At 33.7% G+C, this 23,865-nt stretch overlaps 1 protein-coding gene and 1 long non-coding RNA gene across 2 annotated transcripts; one reads left to right on the top strand and one right to left on the bottom strand.

Annotated features, from left to right (window-relative positions):
• Positions 1–1,946: 1,946 nt before the first annotated feature.
• Positions 1,947–4,552, top strand: LOC136811703 (D(2) dopamine receptor A-like). Its single transcript, XM_067068330.1, has one exon. The coding sequence runs from the start codon at positions 2,877–2,879 to the stop codon at positions 4,314–4,316; it is 1,440 nt and encodes a 479-aa protein (XP_066924431.1). The 5' UTR covers positions 1,947–2,876; the 3' UTR covers positions 4,317–4,552.
• A 3,650-nt stretch (positions 4,553–8,202) lies between these two features.
• On the bottom strand, positions 8,203–8,676 carry LOC136810883 (uncharacterized). Its single transcript, XR_010847171.1, has 2 exons — positions 8,588–8,676; positions 8,203–8,392 (listed from the first exon to the last, which is right to left on the bottom strand). It is a non-coding gene; the product is annotated as an uncharacterized lncRNA (long non-coding RNA).
• Positions 8,677–23,865: the final 15,189 nt, after the last annotated feature.

The raw sequence follows: 23,865 nt of genomic DNA, 5'->3' as shown, positions 1-23,865 counted from the left end.
ATAATGCAGACAGCTTTAATTTTTTTCTTCACCGTGTTAATCACTTCAGTGTGAAAATGGTGCTATAATATTTGATGAATTACGTTGTTTCAAACTTGTTCATATAATGCAGATAACTTTTTTTCCCTTACTGTGTTAATCACTTCAGTGTGATAACGGTGCTATCATATTTTGTAATTTACAGAATTTTTTAAACTTCCCCTAAAATGCAGACAGCTTTTATTTTTTTTGCCTCACTGTGTTAATCACTTCAGTGTGAAAACAGTGCTATGATATTTTATGAATTAGGTTGTTTCAAACTTGTTCTTATAATGCAGATGATTTATTTTCCACTGTGCTAATCACTTCAGTGTGAAAACGGTGCTATGATATTTTATAATTTAAATGTATTTTCTTTTTCTTACCCTAATAATGCAGACAGCTTTAATTTTTTCTTCACCGTGTTAATCACTTCAGTGTGAAAACGTTGCTATAATATTTTTTAGGAATTAAGTCGTTTCAAACTTGTTCTTATTATGCAGATAATTGATTTTCCACTGTGTTAATCACTTCGGTGTGAAAACGGTGCTATGATATTTTATGAATTACGTTGTTTCAAACTTGTTCTTATAATGCAGATGAGTTTTTTTTGCTTCACTGTGTTAATCACTTCAGTGTGGAAACGGTGCTATAATATTTAATGAATTACGTTGTTTCAAATTTGTTCATATAATGCAGATAACTTTTTTTGCCTCACTGTGTTAATTACTTCAGTGTGATAACGGTGCTATCATATTTTGTAATTTACAGAATTTCTTAAACTTCCCCTATAATGCAGACAGCTTTGATTTTTTTTGCCTCACTGTGTTAATCACTTCAGTGTGAAAACAGGGCTATAATATTTTTTAGGAATTAAGTGGTTTCAAAATTGTTCTTATAATGCAGATAATTTATTTTCCACTGTGTTAATCACTTCGGATTATGAAAACGGTGCTATGAAATTTTATGAATTACGTTGTTTCAAAGTTGTTCTTATAATGCAGATGAGTTTTTTTTGCTTCACTGTGTTAATCACTTCAGTGTGAAAACGGTGCTATAATATTTAATGAATTACGTTGTTTCAAACTTGTTCATATAATGCAGATAACTTTTTTTTCCCTTACTGTGTTAATCACTTTTAGTGTGATAACGGTGCTATCATATTTTGTAATTTACAGAATTTCTTAAACTTCCCCTATAATGCAGACAGCTTTTATTTTTTTTGCCTCACTGTTTGAATCACTTCAGTGTGAAAACAGTGCTATGATATTTTATGAATTACTTTGTTTCAAACTTGTTCTTATAATGCAGATGATTTATTTTCCACTGTGTTAATCAATTCAGTGTGAAAACGGTGCTATGATATTTCATAATATAAATAATTTCTTAAACTTCCCCTTATAATGCAGACAGCTTTAATTTCTTTCTTCATCGTGTCAATCACTTCAGTGTGAAAACGGTGCTATAATATTTTTTTAGTAATCACGTTGTTTCAAACTTGTTCTTATTATGCAGATAATCTATTTTCCACTGTGTTAATCACTTCGGTGTGAAAACGGTGCTATAATATTTAATGAATTACGTTGTTGCAAATTTGTTCCTATAATGCAGATAACTTATTTTTCTTCACTGTGTTAATCAATTCAGTGTATAAACGGTGCTTTAATAATTTATGATTCATGATTTTTCTCAAACTTCTTCTCATGTGGAAGGTTTTATTTGCTTCATTGCGTTAATCACTTTGGTGTGAAAACGGTGCTATGATTTTTATGAATTGTGGTGTTTCAAACTTATTCTTATAATGCAGATAACTTTTTTTTGCTGCACTGTGTTAGTCACTTCAGTGCGAAAACGGTGCTACGACTTTCTATGAACAACGTTTTTGAAACGTGTTCTTTTAATGAGCAGTTTCCAATAAATTTTTCCCTTCAATGTCAAACCATCGAAAGAGCACGCATGTCAGACTCTGCCGCAAGGTATTTTTGTGGCAAGACGCAATCGTTTTTATTTAATGTTATCCATCGAAAGAGTGTTCATTCTAGGATGGTTCTCCAACTGTTGTTAAACTAAGCATGACTTTTCACATTTATTTGCAAATGTAAACTGAATTCTGTCATCATTAAAATAGACGTCTTTTGTTTTGTTTTCTAGCCACTACAATTCTGATTGAAAATCATGTATGTTAATGAGAAGTGAATTTCTATCCGATTTCGCAACATATCTCTCCTTTTACATTGAATATGTCTCAAATTTCAGGCCATTAAAACAAAGTCATATTTGATACATGTCCGTTCTTGTTTCCTATCTTAACTGTCAGCTTTGTTGACATTGGTTATCGTTTCTGATTGCGTAGTTTAATATCAAAAGGCAGGGCTATCGAGTTATAAACTATAAGCATAACTTTAAGCGTTATGTTGATGTAATGACATTGTTATTTATCTTTGTGTCGCAATAAAATCATATTATTCTTTAACTGCAGCATCATAAAAGACAAATGTATACTCTCTATATTTCTCTCTCAATCTTCCTAGAATGTGTAAAGACGAATCTTGAATATTTGCTTAGCCATTAGCTGTACAAACAAATCATTCCTTTTTATTGAAACTCTAGCTTCTGTGTGTTCATTGGGAAGGAGATGGAACAGTTGCATTAATATCAAATAAAGAAAATTATTTTTTTTTCATCAACTGTATATGAAAGATTGTTTGTGGAAAACATAAAGTTTCAAAATGGTTAGTGCCAATAAAAGACATTTTACTTTTCGAGTTCTTAATTATTGAAAGTGGTCTGTTATAAGTTGGGCACGGGTGCTGTTTTATTAAACATCTTCGAACGTACTTGCATTGAACAGAAACAAAATGATTGATGACAACTTCAATTTTTTCAACTATCAAATGATTACCATTAATTCAACTGAAGCAGCAACGATTGCGACCACAGCCACAGCCACATCCACTTTGAGTAAACCACAAATTACTCCACTACAATTTCGGATGAACGCACTAGTGACTTTATTATTTTCGATTGTTGTCATCTTTGGAAATGGAGCTGTTATTCTTGTTTTTGTCTTTGATAAAACAATACGAACTATTAATAACAAGGCTGTTACACTTCTCGCAATGACAGATTTTTTACGGGGAACTCTTGTAATGTTACCAAAAGTTGTAACACATTTGACTGTGAGTTACTCGTTACCAGAACCTATATGTGGTATCACTGCTGTTTTTAGTGCCTTCACTTTCTTTTTTCATCCCATGGTATTGGCAATGATCGCTTGTATTCGTTATTTTGTTATTGTTCCCTGGAGTAGAAGAGCAAAATATATGACAGTGACAAGATTAAGAATCATTTTTGGCATTGTCTTCAGTTCTGCTGTCGTTTTCTCAATCCTACCATATCTTGGCGTCGGTGAATATAAGTTCAGTCCATACCACGGCGTATGTTTTGCCAACTGGGAGCCAGTTAATCGAGTGTTCCGAAGTATATTTTATGTCTTCGTTATTGGAGTAGCCTTTCCTGTTTTAACATTTTCATATACCAAGCTCTTTCTCATGTTGCGAAAACATAACAAAGCAATGCGAAGACATGTCGTCAAAAGCCATCCAAAAGACCTAGCTACTCGAAATATTGTTGCGATTGAAAAAGGGGTTTCTTTAACTCGTGTTAAGAGAAGAAGTCACTCTGCAATCTATTACGAGGAGTTTGTAAAACATAAGGACAGATTGTCAACAGATGATCCTGGTAAAAATGTAGAGCAAAGTGCGGAGCTGAAACTTTTTGAGAGCCTCGATATTGAGAGCTTGAAAATAAAACACAAAGAGAGGATATCGATTTATTCAGATAATCTTGGGAGGCATCAGAATAGCTCAACTATCAGCCTTGACGTTGACATTTGCACTGTTGACCAACTAATTCAAACTAGAAGCAAAATTAAAGTAAACAGTTCGGCAACAGAAAGTGTCGAGGATGCAGCTAGAATTACTTTTTCAGAGAACAGAAAAAGTAAAGTAAAGTTATCTTTTGGGAGAATTCATTTATCTAAGCAGGAATATCAGATGACCAAATTAATGATACTGATTTTTTTAGCCTACGTCGTTTGTTGGTTTCCTGCTGCTATTGTTAATGTTGTTGCCCTAATTGATACAAAACATGTCCCTGAGATTTGGTTTGCTGTTATTGTAACTATGGTTGAACTCAAAAGTTGTCTGAATCCTTTGATTTACGGGATTGGAAATCAAATGTATAGAGACAAAATAAAGACATTTTTCAAAAAACATTTACCTAGTGTATGTAAGTAAAAATAGAAAACGATTTAGGAAAGTTTGACTTATTCAACCTGTGCGAAATTGAGAAACGCGCTTTTTATTTCAACTTGCTCTTAAAACAGATACTTTACTTATTCTTGATTGTTTTTCTGTTGATGAGCGAAATCAAAGATTTGTCAATATTGTGAGCTTTCTCAGCTATTCATCTCATGTTTATCTTTCAAGTGTGATAAAATGCATTCCACAAATATCATATCGTATTTCCTCCTATCAAGGGTTACCGTCAAGGGTTACATTTCGAATTACATATGAGAAATTTACCATGTATTAGGCTTTTTACTCATCTTTTGTTTTACTTTGAGAATTTTGATTTATGATTTGTGTAAAGTTTGTCTAGGATATATAGAATATATGCAAGGGGTAAATCACTCGAAATTTGGTGTACTAGATTTAGAATTTTTTTTTCAATTTTAATTCCTTTTTTATTTAAATTTTCTTTCCTAATTTTCGTGAAAGAACATTAAATTCGTAAGAAAAACCTGAAATTAATGAACGTCTATCAAGTACGAGTTTTTAGATAAATTTTGCTTACATCACCCTGTAGAATTGAAAATCTGGACGGGTAAAGGTTGTTTATTGGAATTCCTTTTTTCATTTAGTGCCTTCATCGTAATAAGTACTCTGTCAAGGAGGTAACACATTTCTACTATTCTCTTCGTACAATGGGGTGTCAAATATTTCTGATTCCCTGGAAGATTCCCTTTGGAATAAATTAAAAAATTTCGAGTTTCCAAAACAATTGTTATCATTATTTTTATGACACCATTGAGTAACACTTTCTCGATCGTCGTTATTAACAAATTTTTCCAATGACAATATTACTTTTTCTAATTCCACATCTTTTATATTGACAGTTTCTTGATTGATTATGTTTAAAACGTCTTAAATACTCTTGGGTACCTAATAGCGGCCTCCCCCGCTAATTGATTTTTGGTAAAAAGTTTTTAAAAGTTCCCTCTTTTGGACTTCGCTCGTCACTCAGAAGTTGCCCATTACTATAGGATTCATTTTCACGATTCGTTACATCTTGGTTCAGTTAAATCAGTTAAATTTATTGAGTTTTTATCATCATCATCCTTCGACCGTTAGGGTTTTAAATACATACATTAAAGGTCAGAGAGTGGGTCACTCGGGGTTGATAATAATTTATCACCCTACAGTAAAAAGTTAGAAAATGAATAAAACTTACGTTGGAATATTTGAGCATTGTAACAAGTCCTTTCACATGTCTTCAATTTTGTTCAAGGTTGTGATATTGCATTCACTGAAGGGACTAAAAATTGCGTCATTTTCCAATTGTATCTAGCAGCACTTTCATTTGCCCCTGATTGAATTCCTTTCTTATTGGCTTGATTTGAGCTTTGTCAAGTTTTGGGTTGGTTCTCCAACTGAAATTTAAAATTCTTCTCAAACACCTCTTTTTTGCTTTCCCCAAGCTATTGGATGATTTAGCGGTTTCCCCTGTATGGTTGCAATAAAAATGCCGTGATTAAAGTTTGAATTATTGTTCAAACGCAATAAAGGGATCTTCCGGTCATTTCTTAAGTTTGGCTTCGAAGTTTCATTTTATGAAAAAAATTCTCATGTCTTAAAAAGATTATCTCTTCGACTTTCCCTTCCAAACAGCTGAATCAAAATGGTGTGTATGTGAAGTCACCTGTTGCCCTCTCTTCTTTTATAATTTGTTTAACAGAAGATGAAGATAAGTCTAATGAGAAATGTTATCTTTCTTTAAATTCTTCTCCCTATTGTGAATGGTTGTGAACTTTTCCTTGTCAAAAAAATTACCCTAAGAAAATGGAAGGTAGAAAAATACTGGGTTTTCAATTCCAGCCAGTGCGAAGCGGGGATAAAACTACTATACTAGAAAATAGGACAAATCAACAATATCAGTCAGAAATAATTGGTGTAAATGTGATAGATGTAGTTTTATGACCGCCTGCGGTTTCTTGGAGGAGGATGAATATTTTGCTGTCACGAGATTATTAAGGGAGCAGACCCATACTACGCTATGGAGAGAAATAAATGTGTAACTCAACATCCTGATTTCACCAAATTTATTCCTGATGAATCTTATCTGTACTTATAGGTTTGATTAGCTTAAATGATTTATTCAGTGATTGCCTGCCTCAGCGTGACAAAACTACTACCAGAAATCAATGTCCGCAGAAGATTACCAGCTTGTGCTAAGAACTATAAGGGAGCGAAACCTCTAGGTGTGTTGTAAAGACGTTTAAATTGAGCTTGCAAAGATCTGTTTGAAGTTCCGTGTTAAAGATAATCTTCTTCAAGGCTTCGTGTGGTTTAGATCCTGCCTTTAACCAATCATATTGATTTGTCATGGGGTGGGGAACCTGTGCAGTGGAAATTCGTTGCCGTCAAACTACTCTGCCAGCTCTTTTCCATTTCGTTGCAAATTTGCACTGTCCAATACAAATGATTTACTATCATTGGAGCCTAACCTGCCAGCTTCTCGTATCCTGTAGATGGAAAGAAATTTTATCAGTTAAATTAAACACTAGTATTGTTGCAGTCTGAAGCGTGTATGTGTTGATATGTACGTAAACAAAATCTAAGAATACAGGGCAGAATCTTGTATGCAGTAGTAATTTGATCTTCACGACGTATATATTGTCCTTCTAATTAACCTTAATTATCTATTTCTTGTTGGCTGAGTGATAATGTAAGCATAGAATGACATTTGGCGTCTAAGTAAAGAATATACCTTTCTTCTTTGAAGCTGTGATGATTTTTTTTATAAGCCTTTAGCTATATGCCATGGATCGAATTGGTGAATCAGCAATTGAAAAGGGGATCAGTTGCCTTTGGCTTCTTAGTTTATGTGTTCCGATCAGTTGATTTTCTTTGGAAAGGGATCTTTTCTTTTCGCTTCCAGGCGATTTATCCACTCCGTTGCCAAATTCTTATCTTTAGGAAGTCCAAAAAAGGTAAAATCGCTGTCTCGTATTTGACTCTTTTTGCAACCACACGCTGACATCTTTTCATTCTCTAACTATATTCAAAGGCAAAATATATTGTAACCGTTCTCGTAATTCCCGTGATTTTTATCGCAAAACACCCATGAAAATGAAATGATGAAGTTATATGAAAGCTTTACATTTTTTGAAGGGAAGGAAAAAAGAAAACCAAATAAAGAATGAAAACGTTATTGGTAATATCAGTTCAATTCACTGGAATTCACTGTAAAATAAGCTTTACATGTGACAACAATCTATGGCACAACCCATTACTTTCGGCATCCGGTTAAAAATTACGTTTTAAAACAAGATGGCGACTATTGATTTTTCTTTCTCATTTGTTAAACAAAAAGTGGTCATAATCTCCTTATGTGAAGCTTTTTAGGGAAAAGAGAAACGTTTTCGTAGATTTTTCTTTGAAATTTTGCCATTCCAAAAGTAAATTTAAAGAAAAACAACAATGTTTTTAAAATTGAGCAAAAGCTTTTCGATTAAAAATCATCTCCAGTGCTACAAATGATGTTAAAAATTGGAAATCAAAAAAGTTACAATTTATGTGTTTAAAAGCAATTAAATAAATGTAGTAAAAAACTGGATAAAAGAAACATCATAAAATACAAAAGGCAATGCATGTTAAGAGAATACGTAAAAAGTAATTAAAATAATTGACTAAGTTACTCCATTTCGGAAAAGAATTAATCGCTTTGAGTCAAGTTGGTCATTTAAAGACGATCTCTTGAGGGCTATGATAGATGCCTCTAAATTCTTCCGTAAACCAGTTTTCTCAGAGGCATTAAAGATAACCGTCCAAACGAATTGATGATTAGGGAATTTACGCAGGTGTTTGGCTGGTTCAGAGTTTTTATCAATGTTTTCATGTTCCCCCCATCTGGTTTCGACGTTTCTTTCGGTTTCTCCAACATAATTATTTCCACAAGTGCAAATTCCTTCATAAATTTTGCATGCCGGGTATGGGTTCTTATCTTTGACATTAAATAATTGCCTGACTTTCTTTGTGGACCATTTAACGTTTTCGTAGATGTTTTTATGTTAACAGTGATATGAGAGGAACTTAAAAAAAGACCGGAGATTCCCTTTAAGAAAAAATTTGTAAGCTGTAAATAATAAACCTTCTTCATTAATGGTTTAACTCAAATTTTGATGAAAACCTCTTCAGGATAGATGTGAGCAAGATGTCGGTTGTAATTATGAAAATTAAATGTAAATTACTACTGAAATTTAGATATGTAGATAGACATATCTTACCCTGAGTTTTTGCCAAAGACACAATCCATCTCAGAAGTGACAAACTTGTAACTACTATGAGTGATACCCTGAAACATTATGTAAATAGGTCATCCTACAGTTAGTTCGTTTTAATCTGAGAAAATCATTTTGATGGCCAATACTTGTCATCCTTGACATGCTATGCACACAGGCCCAGAGTCACATTTGCCATTGGTTAATTCATTCACGAACTCTGTTATGAAATTGACAAGGTTTTATCTAACTAAGGTTAATTTCCTAACTTACATTAAAAATCAGATTTCAAAGTGACTAAAAATTGCTATAATATTATTTCAAGGAACAACTTAAGAAAATTCGATTGAACCCAGTCTCTACTTTTCGCTTAAGTTCTGCAGGAACACAAACATTCTCATAAAAATGAAACAAGAATATATAGTATCTATACCTGAGTTTTTGGTGAAACATTTATCTTCCTCTTTCGGTTGGAATTCTTCTCTTGTCGATCTAGCCATTTTTTCGATACTTTAAGTCTCGTATTCACTTTCCTGCGTTCCTCAAACATCGTCTTAAAACATCTTTTCGTGCATTAATGTATTCAACTGTTTTCTCATCTCCACTTCCATTTCCCAAAACTGTCAAGAAAGTATTTTAACACATTTTCTACAAAATAGTTACTCAAATCCGCAAAAAATAATAAGACTTTTTACTATTCTTTTCAATTCTTATAATACAGTTAGTAGTACGCTCTAATTTGATGTTTTGTTTTACTGTTTGATATGTTCCCGTTTTCAATTCACATTGATATCACCTTTAAACTGCCTTCCACCTTAAAGACAGAATTTGTGACCATCAAATAAACCATGATAAACCATGACCTATCAAATTAAACAGAAGTATAATTACATCTCGGGTGAGTTAGGGCGTGTCTAGATTTTTAAAAATCACAAATCTCGAATCCGCGACCAATAGCACCCATTCTTAGGGACTCACTTATGGATTTTTAGATGACCTATACTTTAAGGTTTCAGGACCCGGTTGTTACGTAATTAAATATTAACCTAAAAATTAATTATTAAAGAAAGTGTGAATTATGACGTCATCAAATTATGACGTCATAAATCGTAAATTAGCTCTAACTCTATAAGTACATGTCGAATCTTTCTCAAATTTGGACCAAAGATTTCCTAATGGTGCCGAACTTTTCAATGAAAATTTTTTTGAAAATTTCGATGACGTCAGCAAAAAATGCAAAAAATCGAAAAATGCAATTTTTTGCTGACGTCATAAAATTTTTGCAAAATTTTTTTTTCAAAAAGTTACATTTCAGTTGGATGCATCTTTGGTTCAAATTTGGGAAAGATTGGACATGTATTTTTAATATTATAGCGAAGATACGATTCATGACGTCACCAAATTCGATCAAATTATGACGTCATGATTACAATTTCTTTAATAATTAATTTTTGGGTTAATATTTAATTACGCAACACCGGATCCTGAAAGCTTAAGGTATAGAGGTACTTTAGAGCCCTAAGTGGATCTCTGAATCTGGCTGCTATTGGTAGCGAAAACTTAGGGTAAACTGTTAGGTTTCTAAGATTTGCCCTAAGTCACTCGAGATGATGATAGGTATTTTCGTTTCATTCATTAAAATCATAATCACACGATGAGCTATTTTTTCTCAATTGGCGCGCCTTCAAAGAGAGCAATTAATCGTTAATTGTATTCTGTAGAGAGCAATTAATCGTTAATCACACTCTTCGGAACGTGATGAAATTTCAAAGCCGCGCCAATGTTTCAAAAAACTGTTTCCTCTTTTTAATCTTCCCGCCTTTTTGTTCGAACGTCTGATGTAAATTTCACCATTTGACTTTTTGAAAGAAAAAAAATTATACCGGGTGACCCACGAAAAAGTTCGGACGTTTCTCGGCGTCTTGAGGCCGAACAAATGTCCCAAAGTGCTTGGAGTTTTATTATTTAGAAAGTAGATATCCTAACTTAAATCCTAGCCATTACTTTTTAAATTTGACGCACAAGTTCCCTAGTTATGAGCTTTTAAACTCAAAAATCACTTTTCGGAAGGTGCAAAAAACAGGTAAAAAAGGGGTATCAAATTAGGTATTTTTAGACGTTTTTGATATACAGTTTTTGAGAAAAGTCCTTGAAAGTGCCAATTTTGATAAAAACTAGTCTTGGTTTAAACAAAAACTGCTTTAAAAGGTGTTTTTAATAATTATTAATGTCATAAAACTCGTTAAATAAGTCAATTTATAAGAGATTTTCTTATTGATTGCATTAATTTAATACCTCTTTTTTACGTGTTTTTTACACTTTCCGAAAAGTGAATTTTGAGTTTAAAAGGTCATAAGTAGAGAACTAGTTGGTCAAATTTAAAAAGTGATAGCTCAAATTTTAAGTTAGGATATCTACTTTTTAAATACCAAAATTCCGAGCACTTTGGGACATTTGTTTGGCCTCAAGACGCCGAGAAAGGTCCGAACTTTTTCGTGGGTCACCCGGTAAACAAACAGAATACATAGCAGAAGAAGATGGAACGTTTTTTTACTTCAAAAGATTCTGATATCAAATCCTTACAAGATGCCAGCAAGTGTAAAAACACTCAAAGATCAACACATGGATGGATAAAAGTATTCTCTTCCTGGGCTGAAAGTAGAGGCTTCGAAAAACAAATTGAACTTTATGAACCGAGTGTGTTGAATAACATATTGGAACAGTTTTACACAGAAGTGAGGAAAATTAATGGCCAAGAATATGAACCAGACAGTTTGAAAGTGATGCTTGCAGCTCTCGATCGACATCTAAAAGACAAAGGTTTCCCTGTATCGATTATTTCAGGAAGAGAATTTGCCTCTTCCAAAAATGTCCTCGAAGGAAAAGCACGTCAGCTTAGACAAGCTGGGATGGGAAAAAAAAAACAATAAAGCTGAGAGCCTTACAGACGAAGAAGTAAATGTATTATGGGATTGTGGACAGATAGGAGATGACAACGCTCGTTCGCTTATGAATTCTGTTTGGTGGTGTATCGTGCAGCAGTTTGGCATGCGAGGAAGAGATAACCATTACAATTTAGAAATCGATGATTTTTCCCTAAAGGTAGACAACAACGGTAGGACATATGTACACTTTGTTGAAGGACCTTCCAAAACAAGACAAAGAGGTCTAAATTTCAAAGCAAGATCTATAAACCCGAGAATGTATGCAATTGGTGGGGCTAGATGCCCAGTTAGATTGTTTGAGGCTTATATATCGAAACGTCCAGAGGAGTTGCGCAATAAAGGGCCTCTTTTCCTTGCAATTATTGATAATCCAAGGAGTCAAAATGTATGGTACAAAAACTCTCGTTTAGGAAAGAACTCACTGTCAAATATGATGAAGAATATGAAACAAAACTCTCCTCTAATGGAATCTTCTTGCGCTGGAAAAAATATTACAAATCATTCTCTAAGGAAAATGACTGTTCGTACATTGAAATCTGCTGGTTTCCAAAAATGCGAGATAAAAAATATAACCGGACATTCGAAAGAAGAGGGTCTTGATGCATATGATTCGGGGAATGAGGATGAAATGTATAAAATGTCAAGCACCCTTGCTCAACAGAAACAACCGGTTGCAACAAAAGTAAATCAAGAGCAAAAGGAACCAAACTTTTCATTCGGTCTTGACTGGCCAAAAATTCCTTCAAAACAGCTAAATCAAGGAAAAATGATTTTCAATAACTGTTCTAACGTTACAATTCAATCAGGTAATGAACAACAACCGAAAAAAAGGAGAAGGAGGCTCGTGATCTACTCTTCAGAGGAAGAGTGAATTTTGTTTAAATCTTTTCAATATTTTATTAAAACTTTTGTACGATAGGATTTTTGTGTTAGACCCTTTATAATTTTAATGTTAATGTTTTGTTGCTTGTTGTTGTGAAAAGAATTGTGTTAATCGTTTTCCGAAAAAGAAATTCTGTATTTGTTTGATCAATGGAAATCGACACTTATTTCGACGAGAAACTGACAAAAGAAATAATTTTTTTTTAATTCTGAATGCTTTTGGTCCTTTTTGTTTGCAAGAAAAAATCTCAATCTTCATAATAAAACCAATAAAACAGCTAGGAAAGGCCAAGCGTGTGATTAGCTCGTAATCACATGATAACTCGTGAAATTCGAAAATTGCACTTGTGATTTTTTTGTTTTGAATTTTCCTCGTCCTTTCGGACTCGGAAAATTAAAAACAAAAAAATCACTCGTGCAATTATTCTCGAATTGCACTCGTTATCATGTGATTACATATACTAATTAGCTGTCTAAATGACCTTTTTTCATATAAAGGAAGGTTGGATTTCAATAAAAGGAAGAAAATTCGTTGAAAAATCCAAAAAAATCCATCAAATATGGGTTTCGAGGTACATCCAGCCTTACTTAGACTTTATCCAGTCTAGAACCAAAAATCTGATGAAAATTTAAGTGAAAGTAAATTAAAATGATTTTGATGTAGATTCCCGTAGATTTTAAACCTTTTCGTACCCATCAGTTTCAAAATTTATGTGTTTACATGATTGAGCCTATTGCGATTGCCAATTTTAAAATAAAACTTGATGGGACGATTTTTAACGTGTTTTGAGCACTTTCAGAAAGAACTCTTTTATTCAATTGAGCATAATTTTCGATATAATGAACCGAATTTAAAAAATGACGCATCAAAATTTAAGTTTATCTTTCTTCTTGGTTCTTGGTTCTGTTAAAATTTTTAGATCTCGAGAAAATCATTTTCAAAGAGAGAAACTTTTTTTGTGGCGCACCCGGTATAAAATTTTTTATAAATTGTCGGAAAGCCATTGGGTTCTTCGATGGATATATATGTTGACCAACGGTGATAAGACCTGTGCTGGATAGACTAAAGTCTTTCCTGGTACTATCTTGTGTTTCATTTTAGACTTTATGATATCATTACATTTTTGTTAGTACTTAGTAGGGGGGAAATTTGTTCGTTTTTTTGAGGTCGCTCGACTTTTTTAGTCAAAACGCTTGTTATACATTTTTGGAAAGCTAAGGGGTAGGGAAATCAAAATAATTTGGGTGCCAATTTTTTTTCGGACACTTTGGTGTGATTTTCGGACAAATACGACGGTCTCAGACAAAATCATAGGGTGAAAAATTAATGAAAATATTAGCTTGAGAAAACGGAGACCTGTTGTATATTTTTGGAAAGCTCTCAAAAAATCAAGATTAGTGATATATTGCGAGTATAGGTGATTTCTTTACCTAACTCGAGATATTAATCCTTAAAAACAGTGTTTTTTAGCCAGAAACAGCTGTTTTGTACAGTTTTTGCGCTATCGGAAGCTCAATATCAATCTTAATTTTTTGAGAGCTTTCTTTTTTTCCAGAGTGTTCTAAATGGGGCCCTCCAGCGGTTTGCGTGAATGGGCATTTTTGGTTGCGTGAATGGGCATTTTTGGTTGCGCGAATGCATGAAAATTGAAAAAATATGGATTTTCCGACAATCTTACACAGAAATTCAAGCCACGGCCAAGTCATTTCAACAAAAAACTTATTTACACTGCACTGTCAAACAGGCTAGAAATTTAGACAATCCACACAAATACCTGTATCATGCTTTCACTTCAGCAGTTGTGACAGATATCATGGAGAGCAACTGCGTTCTAAAAATTATTTGATTTATTTATTGTAGCACCCAGTATAAATGTAAATAGGTCTTCAGGTTTTTTAGCAATCTGGCAGAACAGCACAATGCAAAAGTGATTGCGTATTACGAAGTATCAGGACACGGGAGAGGTTTAGTGGATGCAATTGGCGCATTTGTAGTGAAGTCATCATTATTGACAAGGTCTGTTATCTCTGATAATCTAATGTATAATTGTGCTGATCATATTCAATTCAATCGAAGGTGAATATTTCCTCGTTTGATTCTTGCTTAGGTGAGTGTTCTAAATGGGGTGAAAAAAATACTGGTGATATTAATATATCGCATCGAAACATGTTTAACAATAAAAATTAACTGTAAACTGTAGGCTGTAAACTATTTCACGATTAAATCTTTTATGACATCAGGATTGAAGCCTACAAACAATTATAATAATGTTGTAATTAATATTAAATATTTTGTCGAGAACCAGAGTGTGATTCCAACCTATCTGCTCAAGATCTGAAGCTGTTTGATTTTGGTAAATTTTAGTGTAAACATAGCATGGATTAATTAAATGATTCAAAATAATAACAATGAAGTAATTTTGGGTTGAGTTAAACGATTGGGTTGTTTTGTAAGATGCATGTCAGAATTAATAAAACTTTGGGTCAGCATTACAGCATTGTAGGGAACTTATGTGAAAATCACAGAAGTTAAAAGTAGTTCTTTCCAAAATAAGTTTTAAGGTAACTGAAATTAAAAAAAGTAATATATGAAGCATACCTTCCTTTGGTCTGATGTAGTTACGATAGCTGCGTGACGTCTTTTGGCTAGGGAGAATCAAAACCCCCAGATCCATTCTTATCAAGTCTGAGTTGCTCATACGCAGATAAAGATTTTGCAGACAGTACTTGATAATGCCTGGATGATACCTCAGCTGACTTTTGTGTTGGGCTCAAAGATATTTCTGCTGCTCCTCCCAGAACAGTTTCATGAAGGGTGGAACTTTTCTATCTGGTATTCCTTGGAAGATGTTGACCAAATCACCATTGAGCTTGGCATCTACTGGAACCGAATTTTTGGCTACTGCAGCTTTCAGCTTTCAAGCTTTCCAACTGAAGGGATTTGTTTTCCTTGCGCTGAAGTTGGATGGTTGAGATCAAACGGTCAGGAGAAACAAAAGACAATAGAGCATTGGGATAAACTAGTGATGTTAACATTTTTCGCTTTTGATGAGCTGTGAGCGCACCCTTAATTCCATTTTCTTGCATTCAGAACATGTTTCCTCTTTGATTAGTAGGGGACAGGAAGGTGCCCGTAAGAATTCTTCTTGACACAAGGGAACCGCATCCATCAAGATCAAGTGTGATAATGTCAGAATATTTAAAGGCTTTTGGAATTACATGACGTTTCAAGTGAATTGCTTCTTTCTTGAATTCTACAAGGTCAAGACCTAAAGATAAAAAATATAAGAATTCCCATTTATGTTAAAAAACTAAAGTTTAAACATTAGCCCCACCTTATTGTCAGCCATTTTGACATCATATTTATTCTATTTCTATTTAATAATTTGCAGAAACTTTTACACGTTATTGTTCGCAAATCGGTTTGTGTAATTTACGATGCACGATCCAAGGATTCACGATGCGCGATGCACGATCCATGCATATATTACGTTAATTATTCTAATTATGCATTTACAGGTTTTAGTAATCACATATTTTAATTCCTTGTTTTGTATTCCTGGAAAATCAATGTAAGGTATGTGTGTATATAATTTAACCTCGATAATCAAATCAAATCAAAACATAAACATTTTTGCCCATGCTTTGAATTGAATATCTTGTAACCTTTTTGCTTTCTTTCTTTAAAAAAAACCGTTTCTCCAATTAAACCAACCGAATGCATTGGATTAAGATAGGGTTATAAACAAAAATTTACAATGTTGTGCTAAAGTAGGGAAGACGCTTTTTAATGAAGAGCGCGTGTATAAACTCAACTTTTTTGAGAAAGATCAATGAATTGACTTGATCATCAAACAGAGAAAAAGATCAAATCAATAAAACCACCAGTTGCAATTCAGTTGGTGAAAGGCTTTTATAAGAACATGCCAAAAGTAATGTAGCCAATGATTCCTTATTTACCTTATTCACTGTTCTTGAAAAAAATAATAAACGAACAAGAATGAGTTTGTGTTTTAATTAATTTTTTTTATGACGTCAAAGACTTTTTCTTCCATTTTAAAAACGAAAAGATATTTTAATCATTCTGATTATGATAAATTATTTCCCCGTTTTTTTTCGTTATTGTTATAGGATGTTTTTGTAGCTAGCATTATGAAAACTTATTCGTGCATAATTAGAATAATTAACATAAATCGTGCATGGATCGTGCAACATGCATCGTGAATTGTTGGATCGCGCATCGTAAATTACACAAACCCTTCGCAAATTATGTCAAAATGGCTGACAATAAGGTGGGACTAATGTATAAACTTTAATACACTTTTAGTCTTTATGTGATGCTTTGTGGTAAACAGTTTGTAAAAACTTCACAAGTCACAATTAGTCTGCCTAATTTAAGTGATATGGTTTATGGATGGTTGATCATGGTCCATTCAAATTATCTTCAAAGCAAAATCACCTTTTAACCCTAAAACATTATCAACAAAACAAATTTTGTCTCTTTACAAACACTTGATACATTGGAACAGTGAATTCTGAATTGGGTTCATTATATTTGGCTACAACAAATTGACACAGCCCATCACATTCCAACCAACAGAAAGTTTCAATTTATTTATTCTCTGAGTGAAATCAACATATCCTGTATAACATGGTTTAGGAGGAGCATCTACGACTTGCATTTGATGTTGTTGTTGAAAACCTTCCTTCTTACTAATGGCTGACGTTGAACGTGGTTCAGATTTTGAAGAATGACTTTTAACTGGCAAATTCAACGTTCGTATTTTCCCTTCTTTCAACTTCGTACAGCGATCATCTAAAGTGAATAATAATTAATATGATACCGACCGTTCAACTGATCAAATTTTAAAAAAAGTCTGCTTCATTTTATATCGATAAATCATTTGCATAATGTCATGTTTCTGCTTTTAAAGAGATCATTGGAAATAAATGAAAACTGAAAGTGAGATAGTAATTCATAATAGTTGAGGTTTATATTGTAGTCATAGCAAATTATTTTAAAAAGATTTTCAATATTGTATATTATAATGTAGGAAAACGTATAGGAAACACTATTTTCGAGACTCTCTGTCTGATGTCAGTGCCAAACTACAAACTTAAAGCGCCAGAAGCCTTCTTCTTTGAAATGTCTTTCACACACATACAATTTGTTTTTCTCAATTTGCTTCTTAAGATTCTCATCAACTACTCTACCACAGCAGTCTACTCACAACAGCAAGAAAATCTTTATTCCAATTGAGGTACAATTTGGGATTTGGACAGCGGTATTGACAGCGATCTTTATGCCTGGTTGTATTACAATCCACAATACAATAGTTTGACCCAGTCATTTTTTATTGATTCTAATTCTTACATTATCACATCTAGATTGAAAAAAAACAAGCATGCATGGACATATTTTTTTCGAAAATCCACTGGACATCCGCTATTTTTAATGTTTTGACCCCGAGTAAAATCAAATTAAAAGAGTTCAAACAAAAGCCTATTGTTAGCTTCCCGTCTATGGTTTTACTTTTATGTCTATGCTAGAGCATATTGCATTTTCATACGAGAATGCAGTCCGCTTCGCTAAAGCCGTAAGGACGAATCTACACGGCAAGTTCTCCACTTGCTAGTAAAGATAAAGCCTTCTGTTACATGAAAACATGTAAAAGAAGAAGGGAAAAGAAACAGAGACGAGTTCATTCTCCAAGAAAACATGGTTGGTCATGGTGGTACACAAACTTGTTTATTAACTTTGTTGTAATCTTTTGATGTTTTAAATGACTTTAGATCTTGTAAGGCTCCTTTTTATTAATGTCTGTTTTGCTGCCCTGGGTTGGCTAGAAAAGTTTTGGAAACATGGGCTTGCACTTTCATTCTCTAGGGAAACCAAGCTCTATAATTTTAGAACTTTGTGTGTTGAGGTAAATTTTGTTTTTTCTAAAATTTTGAGCTTGGATAGCTACTGTAAGATTAGGTACATGGTTTGGAAAAAATAAAAATAAAAACAAATATATATTCAACGTTAAAAAAGGAAACAAGGTTCATGGACAAGATCAGACACAAATTTTCATGATGAGCAGGGGACAGGGAAGGAAAAAATGAGGATGGAGTATCATGAAGATGTGGCTGTCCTTGCACGTAGAACGTGTTCCTCTAAGATCTGTTTTAGAGGAAGCCGATATTCCATCGCATGCCAGTTCACTAGAGATTTTTTCGACTGATGTTGTGACTTTTATCAAAGATTACTTGAACGAGATCAAGACTGTTCATATAAATATTAATTTTGTCTAATCATTCCAACATTTTTTCGACTCATTTAACTCTGGATTTATGTTTTGAAGGTGATTTGGTCGGGTGACGCAAACAGAACATAATTGATGGTCGCCCAATAAAATGTGGAGTAATGGCCTGGGACTCATGTATCTTTACATAACAGCTGGTAACAAGAACAAATTTACCGTCAAACCCGTACGCCCCCTAAACAACTAATCCAATTCCATCGGCCAAAAGGATAATTTTTACCACCGGACAAAATGTTTGTAATCATGTAGCAAAGCAACACCTTACAACTGTCCGGTCTACGAAACACCGGACACAAAAAGTTCAGAAAAAATTCATACTTTGATCAAGCGACGCCCCCTAAGAATCGTATCCAAAAAGAGCGACGTAGTACGATCGAGTGACGTCGCCCAATCTATAATGCCACGTTGTAAAATGCAATCATTTTTTAATGCTGGACCATAAACATAAACTCTGCCTGGAGTGTTTTCTCAACACCATTAGATCCGAATTAAATGTCTCCATCAACATCTGATATTAACACCAAAACTGTCTTTTGTTGCTTCAGCAGAGTCATCAAGTGAAATCCAAAGGGTTACTCTTATTTGCAATAGTTTTGTAGAAAAGCTTGACAATGATGATTTGTGGAGGGTCGCATGTATTATACTGGTAGAAAGTGGAATGTAATGATTTTTCAACAATTGAAAGGTTGTTCCACTTTTCTGGAAAGTATGCTTCCAAAATCTCTTCCTTATCAATGTTACGCTTATTTCTTTTTACATACTCTATAAATCTGGTAGACTGCTTTCGGAAGGCTTTCTTTGGTATTTCAGGACATTGAAAGAGATTAACAAAGAAATCATATTTTTCATAAAAAATATGTGAATTGATTGTCTTGTTGACGTAGAAAATACATCCTTGTGTGAAGCGTCATTTAACAACAAGTCATTTCATAATCACCAAACCATAGAAAAAATATAAAAAGTGGTATGAAAGGAAATCAAGAATTCATATCTTGTTGAAAAAACGCGGTCAAGTTCCAATTTCCGTGACAATTTAAGAAAATATCTGACATAAACGGAAAAAAGTCCGTCAAAATCGGTCAAATCATAAAAATCGTGCATCGCTTTTACAGCCGAAATTATTTTTTTAAGTTTCGCAAGCATTTTATCATTATCGGCTACTTGAAAAGTACTGGGCCGAGTTGAATTTCGACACTAAAGTGCAAATTTCTCTTCCGACAAAACATTGTCAAATAATGGATTATTGATTTATCACGTCATCAATAGGTAAATAAATTCTTTGAGTATTTGTATGTACCTTTCTTCACGATTTCAGGCCGCAAGCAGTGGGACAGAGTGTCATTTCAAATGCTCAATTCTTTTTTCTCAGGAATTAAATTACATTCTCACTAAAAATACCATCTAAGATTTTATCAAAGTATAAATTATAGAAATCATATAGAGAAAAACATCACCTTTTTCAAACTAGTCAAAGCTGAACAAATTATTAAAATATCGTCCACTTGGGATTTTTTTGAAAAAATACGAAAAGTGTTTATTCCTCTAATAACTTGTTCAACAATTATACGTAATTTTACAATGGAACTAGTTGCTTTGAGAGCTGCTGCTAATTACTCTGACCTCTTTGTCCTGGTGGTACTTTAAAATGGATGCTTCTTTCATTACATTCATCTGCAATGTCAAGAGAAGAGTATTCCCTAATTGTGCGCCTTTCCTCACAATCTTCAAGTACTCATTTGTGCTGTCAAAATCATCCTCAAAAGAAAAAACGCTCTCTTTCTCCTCATTTGAGTTCTATGAAATAAAGCGAAACAAAATTTTCACCATCGTCATTAAAATTTCTAGCAGTGAAGCGTGAGAATAACAACCTCGCATCGGACCATTGAAATCTAAGTCAACATTTTCTTTTTGCTCTACTTTCACTCGAGCACACCATAATGCTCTTCCTCGGTATAAAAATTAGCAATACTTTCTTTTTCTTCTTGTGATAAACTTTTAGTGTCAGCGTTTATAAATGTATCATAAAGGAAAAGGAACCAATTTACGGCTGAGGAATGATAAATTCTTTCACTCTCGGTTGTCTCTAGGTCAGAATGTTCTGCCTCGTCAAAATTTTCGTATACTGAAAACAGGTGTCGAACTTTGTTAGAGTTTGTCTCTTTCTAACGTATATGTCACTGCTTTTCGTTTCAAAGCGTTAATGTAGGTATCAAATACCTATTTCGAGAAAAAAACGATAATCTAAAAGAACGTAAAATAAAAAATAAAAACATTCTAGGAGACATATCCAGTAAAATCAACCAAAATGAATAAAAGAAAACAAAACGACAAACCCAATCAAAATTGCGGCAAGATAAAGTCGGTGTGATACCAAAGAGTAAGCACTTCCTGCTACCCATGAGTCATGTGTCATCTTTACCAGAAAAATAGAAGCATTGTTAATCAGACACTGCTGGAAGAAGAAATACAGAAAGAGAAGTAAAATACTGAAGAAGAAGAATACTAAAAAAAGGAGACGTAAAGTCGGTCTGAAACCCGGTACGGAATAACGCATCAGAGCGACCACCACAACGGAAGTAAAAAGGAATGGCAGGAAAGAGAACGTCAAATCCAGTGGGGTTAATCTAGAATAAAAAATAATCGACATAATCATGTCTTAATTTTTTTGGCTAAAAGAGAACAAAAGGTGCTCCATAGAAGCGACGCTACAAATTCAACTGCATTGGTGTTAAACTGTTTTAGTACATCAAGTTTTTTTAAGAAGTCTGTCAAGGTCTTTGATCTTGGCACCTTGATGTAGCATTCTTTCTACAATCGATGTAGCTGACTCTACTAATGCCTCTTTTGATGTACAAGCACGTCCTCGAACATTATTATATTCAAATTAGCGTTAGAAAGTTTCATGTCAATAGCTTTTATGAAAAGGATTCACTACATCTATTGTATTACAGACACTTGTATCTAATTTGATGTAGAATGAGTAAATGAGTATTACTCTTGTTACTCTCGGGTACCTAATAGCCGGGGGGTTTGGAATAAGTGGGGGGGGGGGTTGGAAAAAATTTCAAAGCTTAATAAGCGGGGGGTTGGAATAAGAATGTCCTGGATGGAAAATTTTCGAAAAATTAATTAGCGGGGGGAGCGGCTATTAGGTACCCGAGAGTATAATAAAACATGTAATTGATAATCGAAGTCGCCTTTCTATGCTAAGCAGAACAATTTTTACAGTAGTTTATTCAATATTTACCCCTACAATAATCCAAATTTAACAATCCCCATAACATAAAGGATAGTGTTCCTCATGACTGGATCTTGAAAAATTTGGATCTGTACAATATTTCACCAGTTATCTCCAATTTTTTGAGAGGTCCAATGGCTAGCTGGAAAGCCAAACTTCATTTGTCATACGCAAATGGAATAGTCGAATCCAAGTATTTGAACATCAAGCGGTATCTTCCCAGGAGACTCTCTATCTCCCCTTCTTTTCTGTTTAGCTCTTGTTCCACTTTCTAACGAGCTCAACGACACTGAATGTGGCAATAAAATCTTTGACCACATATCTCACCTTTTTTACATGGATGATTTGAAACTGTTGACCAAGAATGATAGGAATCTTGAGGGACTGTTGACAACAGTAAGGCAATTCAGCGAAGACATCTGTATGGAGTTTGGCCTTGATAAATGTGCGAAGGCATCATTTCTCCGAAGTAGAATCCATAAGAAACCATCCATAATTCTTGATATTGACACCACAATCAAGGAACTAGACCCCGAGGATTGCTACGAATACTTAGGTGTCTATGAGGGAGATGGTATACAGCATGCCAAAATGAAAGAAAAGATTCGGAAGGAATATTACCGTCGCATTAGAATGGTATTAAAAACGGAGTTGAACTCCAAATAGGATCCAAGCCATAAATAGTCTAGCTATCCCTGTCATCCAATAAAGTTTTAGCGTGATAAACTGGAATGTATCCGATCTACAACGTCTTGACCGGAAAACTAGAAAACTTCTCACTTGTAATAGAATGCTCCATCCTAAGTCAGATGTAGATCGTCTTTACTTGCCAAGGGATAAAGGAGGGAGAGGACTACTCCAAGTTGAGATGGCGTATCGAACAGCCACTATAGGAATGGACATATACTTAGAAAAAAAAACCATACTTTCCATTGATGATGATAGAGGAAAGGGTAGACTCTTTTCAAGGTTAGACTTTTAATTTTTTATTTTTTAAGAAAAGTTCTAATTTAAAAAATTTCAATTCTTTCTTATAAAAAAAAAACTTATGGAGTTTTATAAGAAGTTAGAAACGATTTAGAAAGAACCTTATAAAATCGCTTATTCTAAAGTGAAGGAGAAAACCAGCAAAGGTAATGAGCGGAATTCTCGGAAGGAACGAAGGGAGCGCAGTGACCGTTAGCGATTGGAAAGAATGGAGCGAATGACTGGCGACTGAACGATATGTTTCTTATATAGCATAAAAACAATTAATTTTACAAAAAGAAATTTACAAGTTCTTTTACTGATATTGTTATAAAAGCAGATATGAGAAAAACAGACGAGTGTTTTATAGATTTGGACTTGTCTGATTCGAGTTTCAAATTAATTTCCTTTCCAGCAAATAGGTTGAATTGTTCCATTTTCGTACTTTAAGCTACATTTGTTGAGAAGTTCTTTAATCAAGTTTAAAATTACTTTGTATTCTGAGGAAGTATCGCTTTGAATGACTGCTTTTTTGAAAAAATGACACCCCATATAAACTGTATTTTTGTCTCCGTTCATGATTCCGTTGTTATACCCGTCCGAAGTACGCATCAATTTTTTCCTTTCGTTTTTGGCGTATGCAAAGTCTTCTAAGTTATTATTGATTTTATCAGCAGCTGTTATTTCGAACACTTTCCACACTATTGTAATAAATCGGTTGATGGTTTGATATAATACTATTTCTGTAGTACGCCTTAATGTACACTTTAATTTTACGATAAATAACTAAGAAGCTGATTAAGATAATACCTATGCCACCGTAAATGGCGTATAAAAGATCCATTTGATTTAGAATTTTATAAATGACAAAACAAGTAGTGAAACTCGCGTGAACTTCTTTTTCAATGTAAAAAATTTAAAAACATAAAAAATAAGTTTCCTATT

Source organism: Clytia hemisphaerica, unplaced genomic scaffold, assembly GCF_902728285.1.
Source record: "Clytia hemisphaerica strain Z4C2 unplaced genomic scaffold, Clytia hemisphaerica genome assembly, whole genome shotgun sequence".
Classification (NCBI taxonomy): domain Eukaryota; kingdom Metazoa; phylum Cnidaria; class Hydrozoa; order Leptothecata; family Clytiidae; genus Clytia; species Clytia hemisphaerica.
Note: the sequence above shows the minus strand (reverse complement) of the source record. Positions and strands in the feature narration are given on the sequence as shown.

Coding starts and splice junctions, on each gene's coding strand:
- LOC136811703 (XM_067068330.1), top strand. CDS start 2,877: ATGATTGATGACAACTTCAATTTTTTCAACTATCAAATGATTACCATT.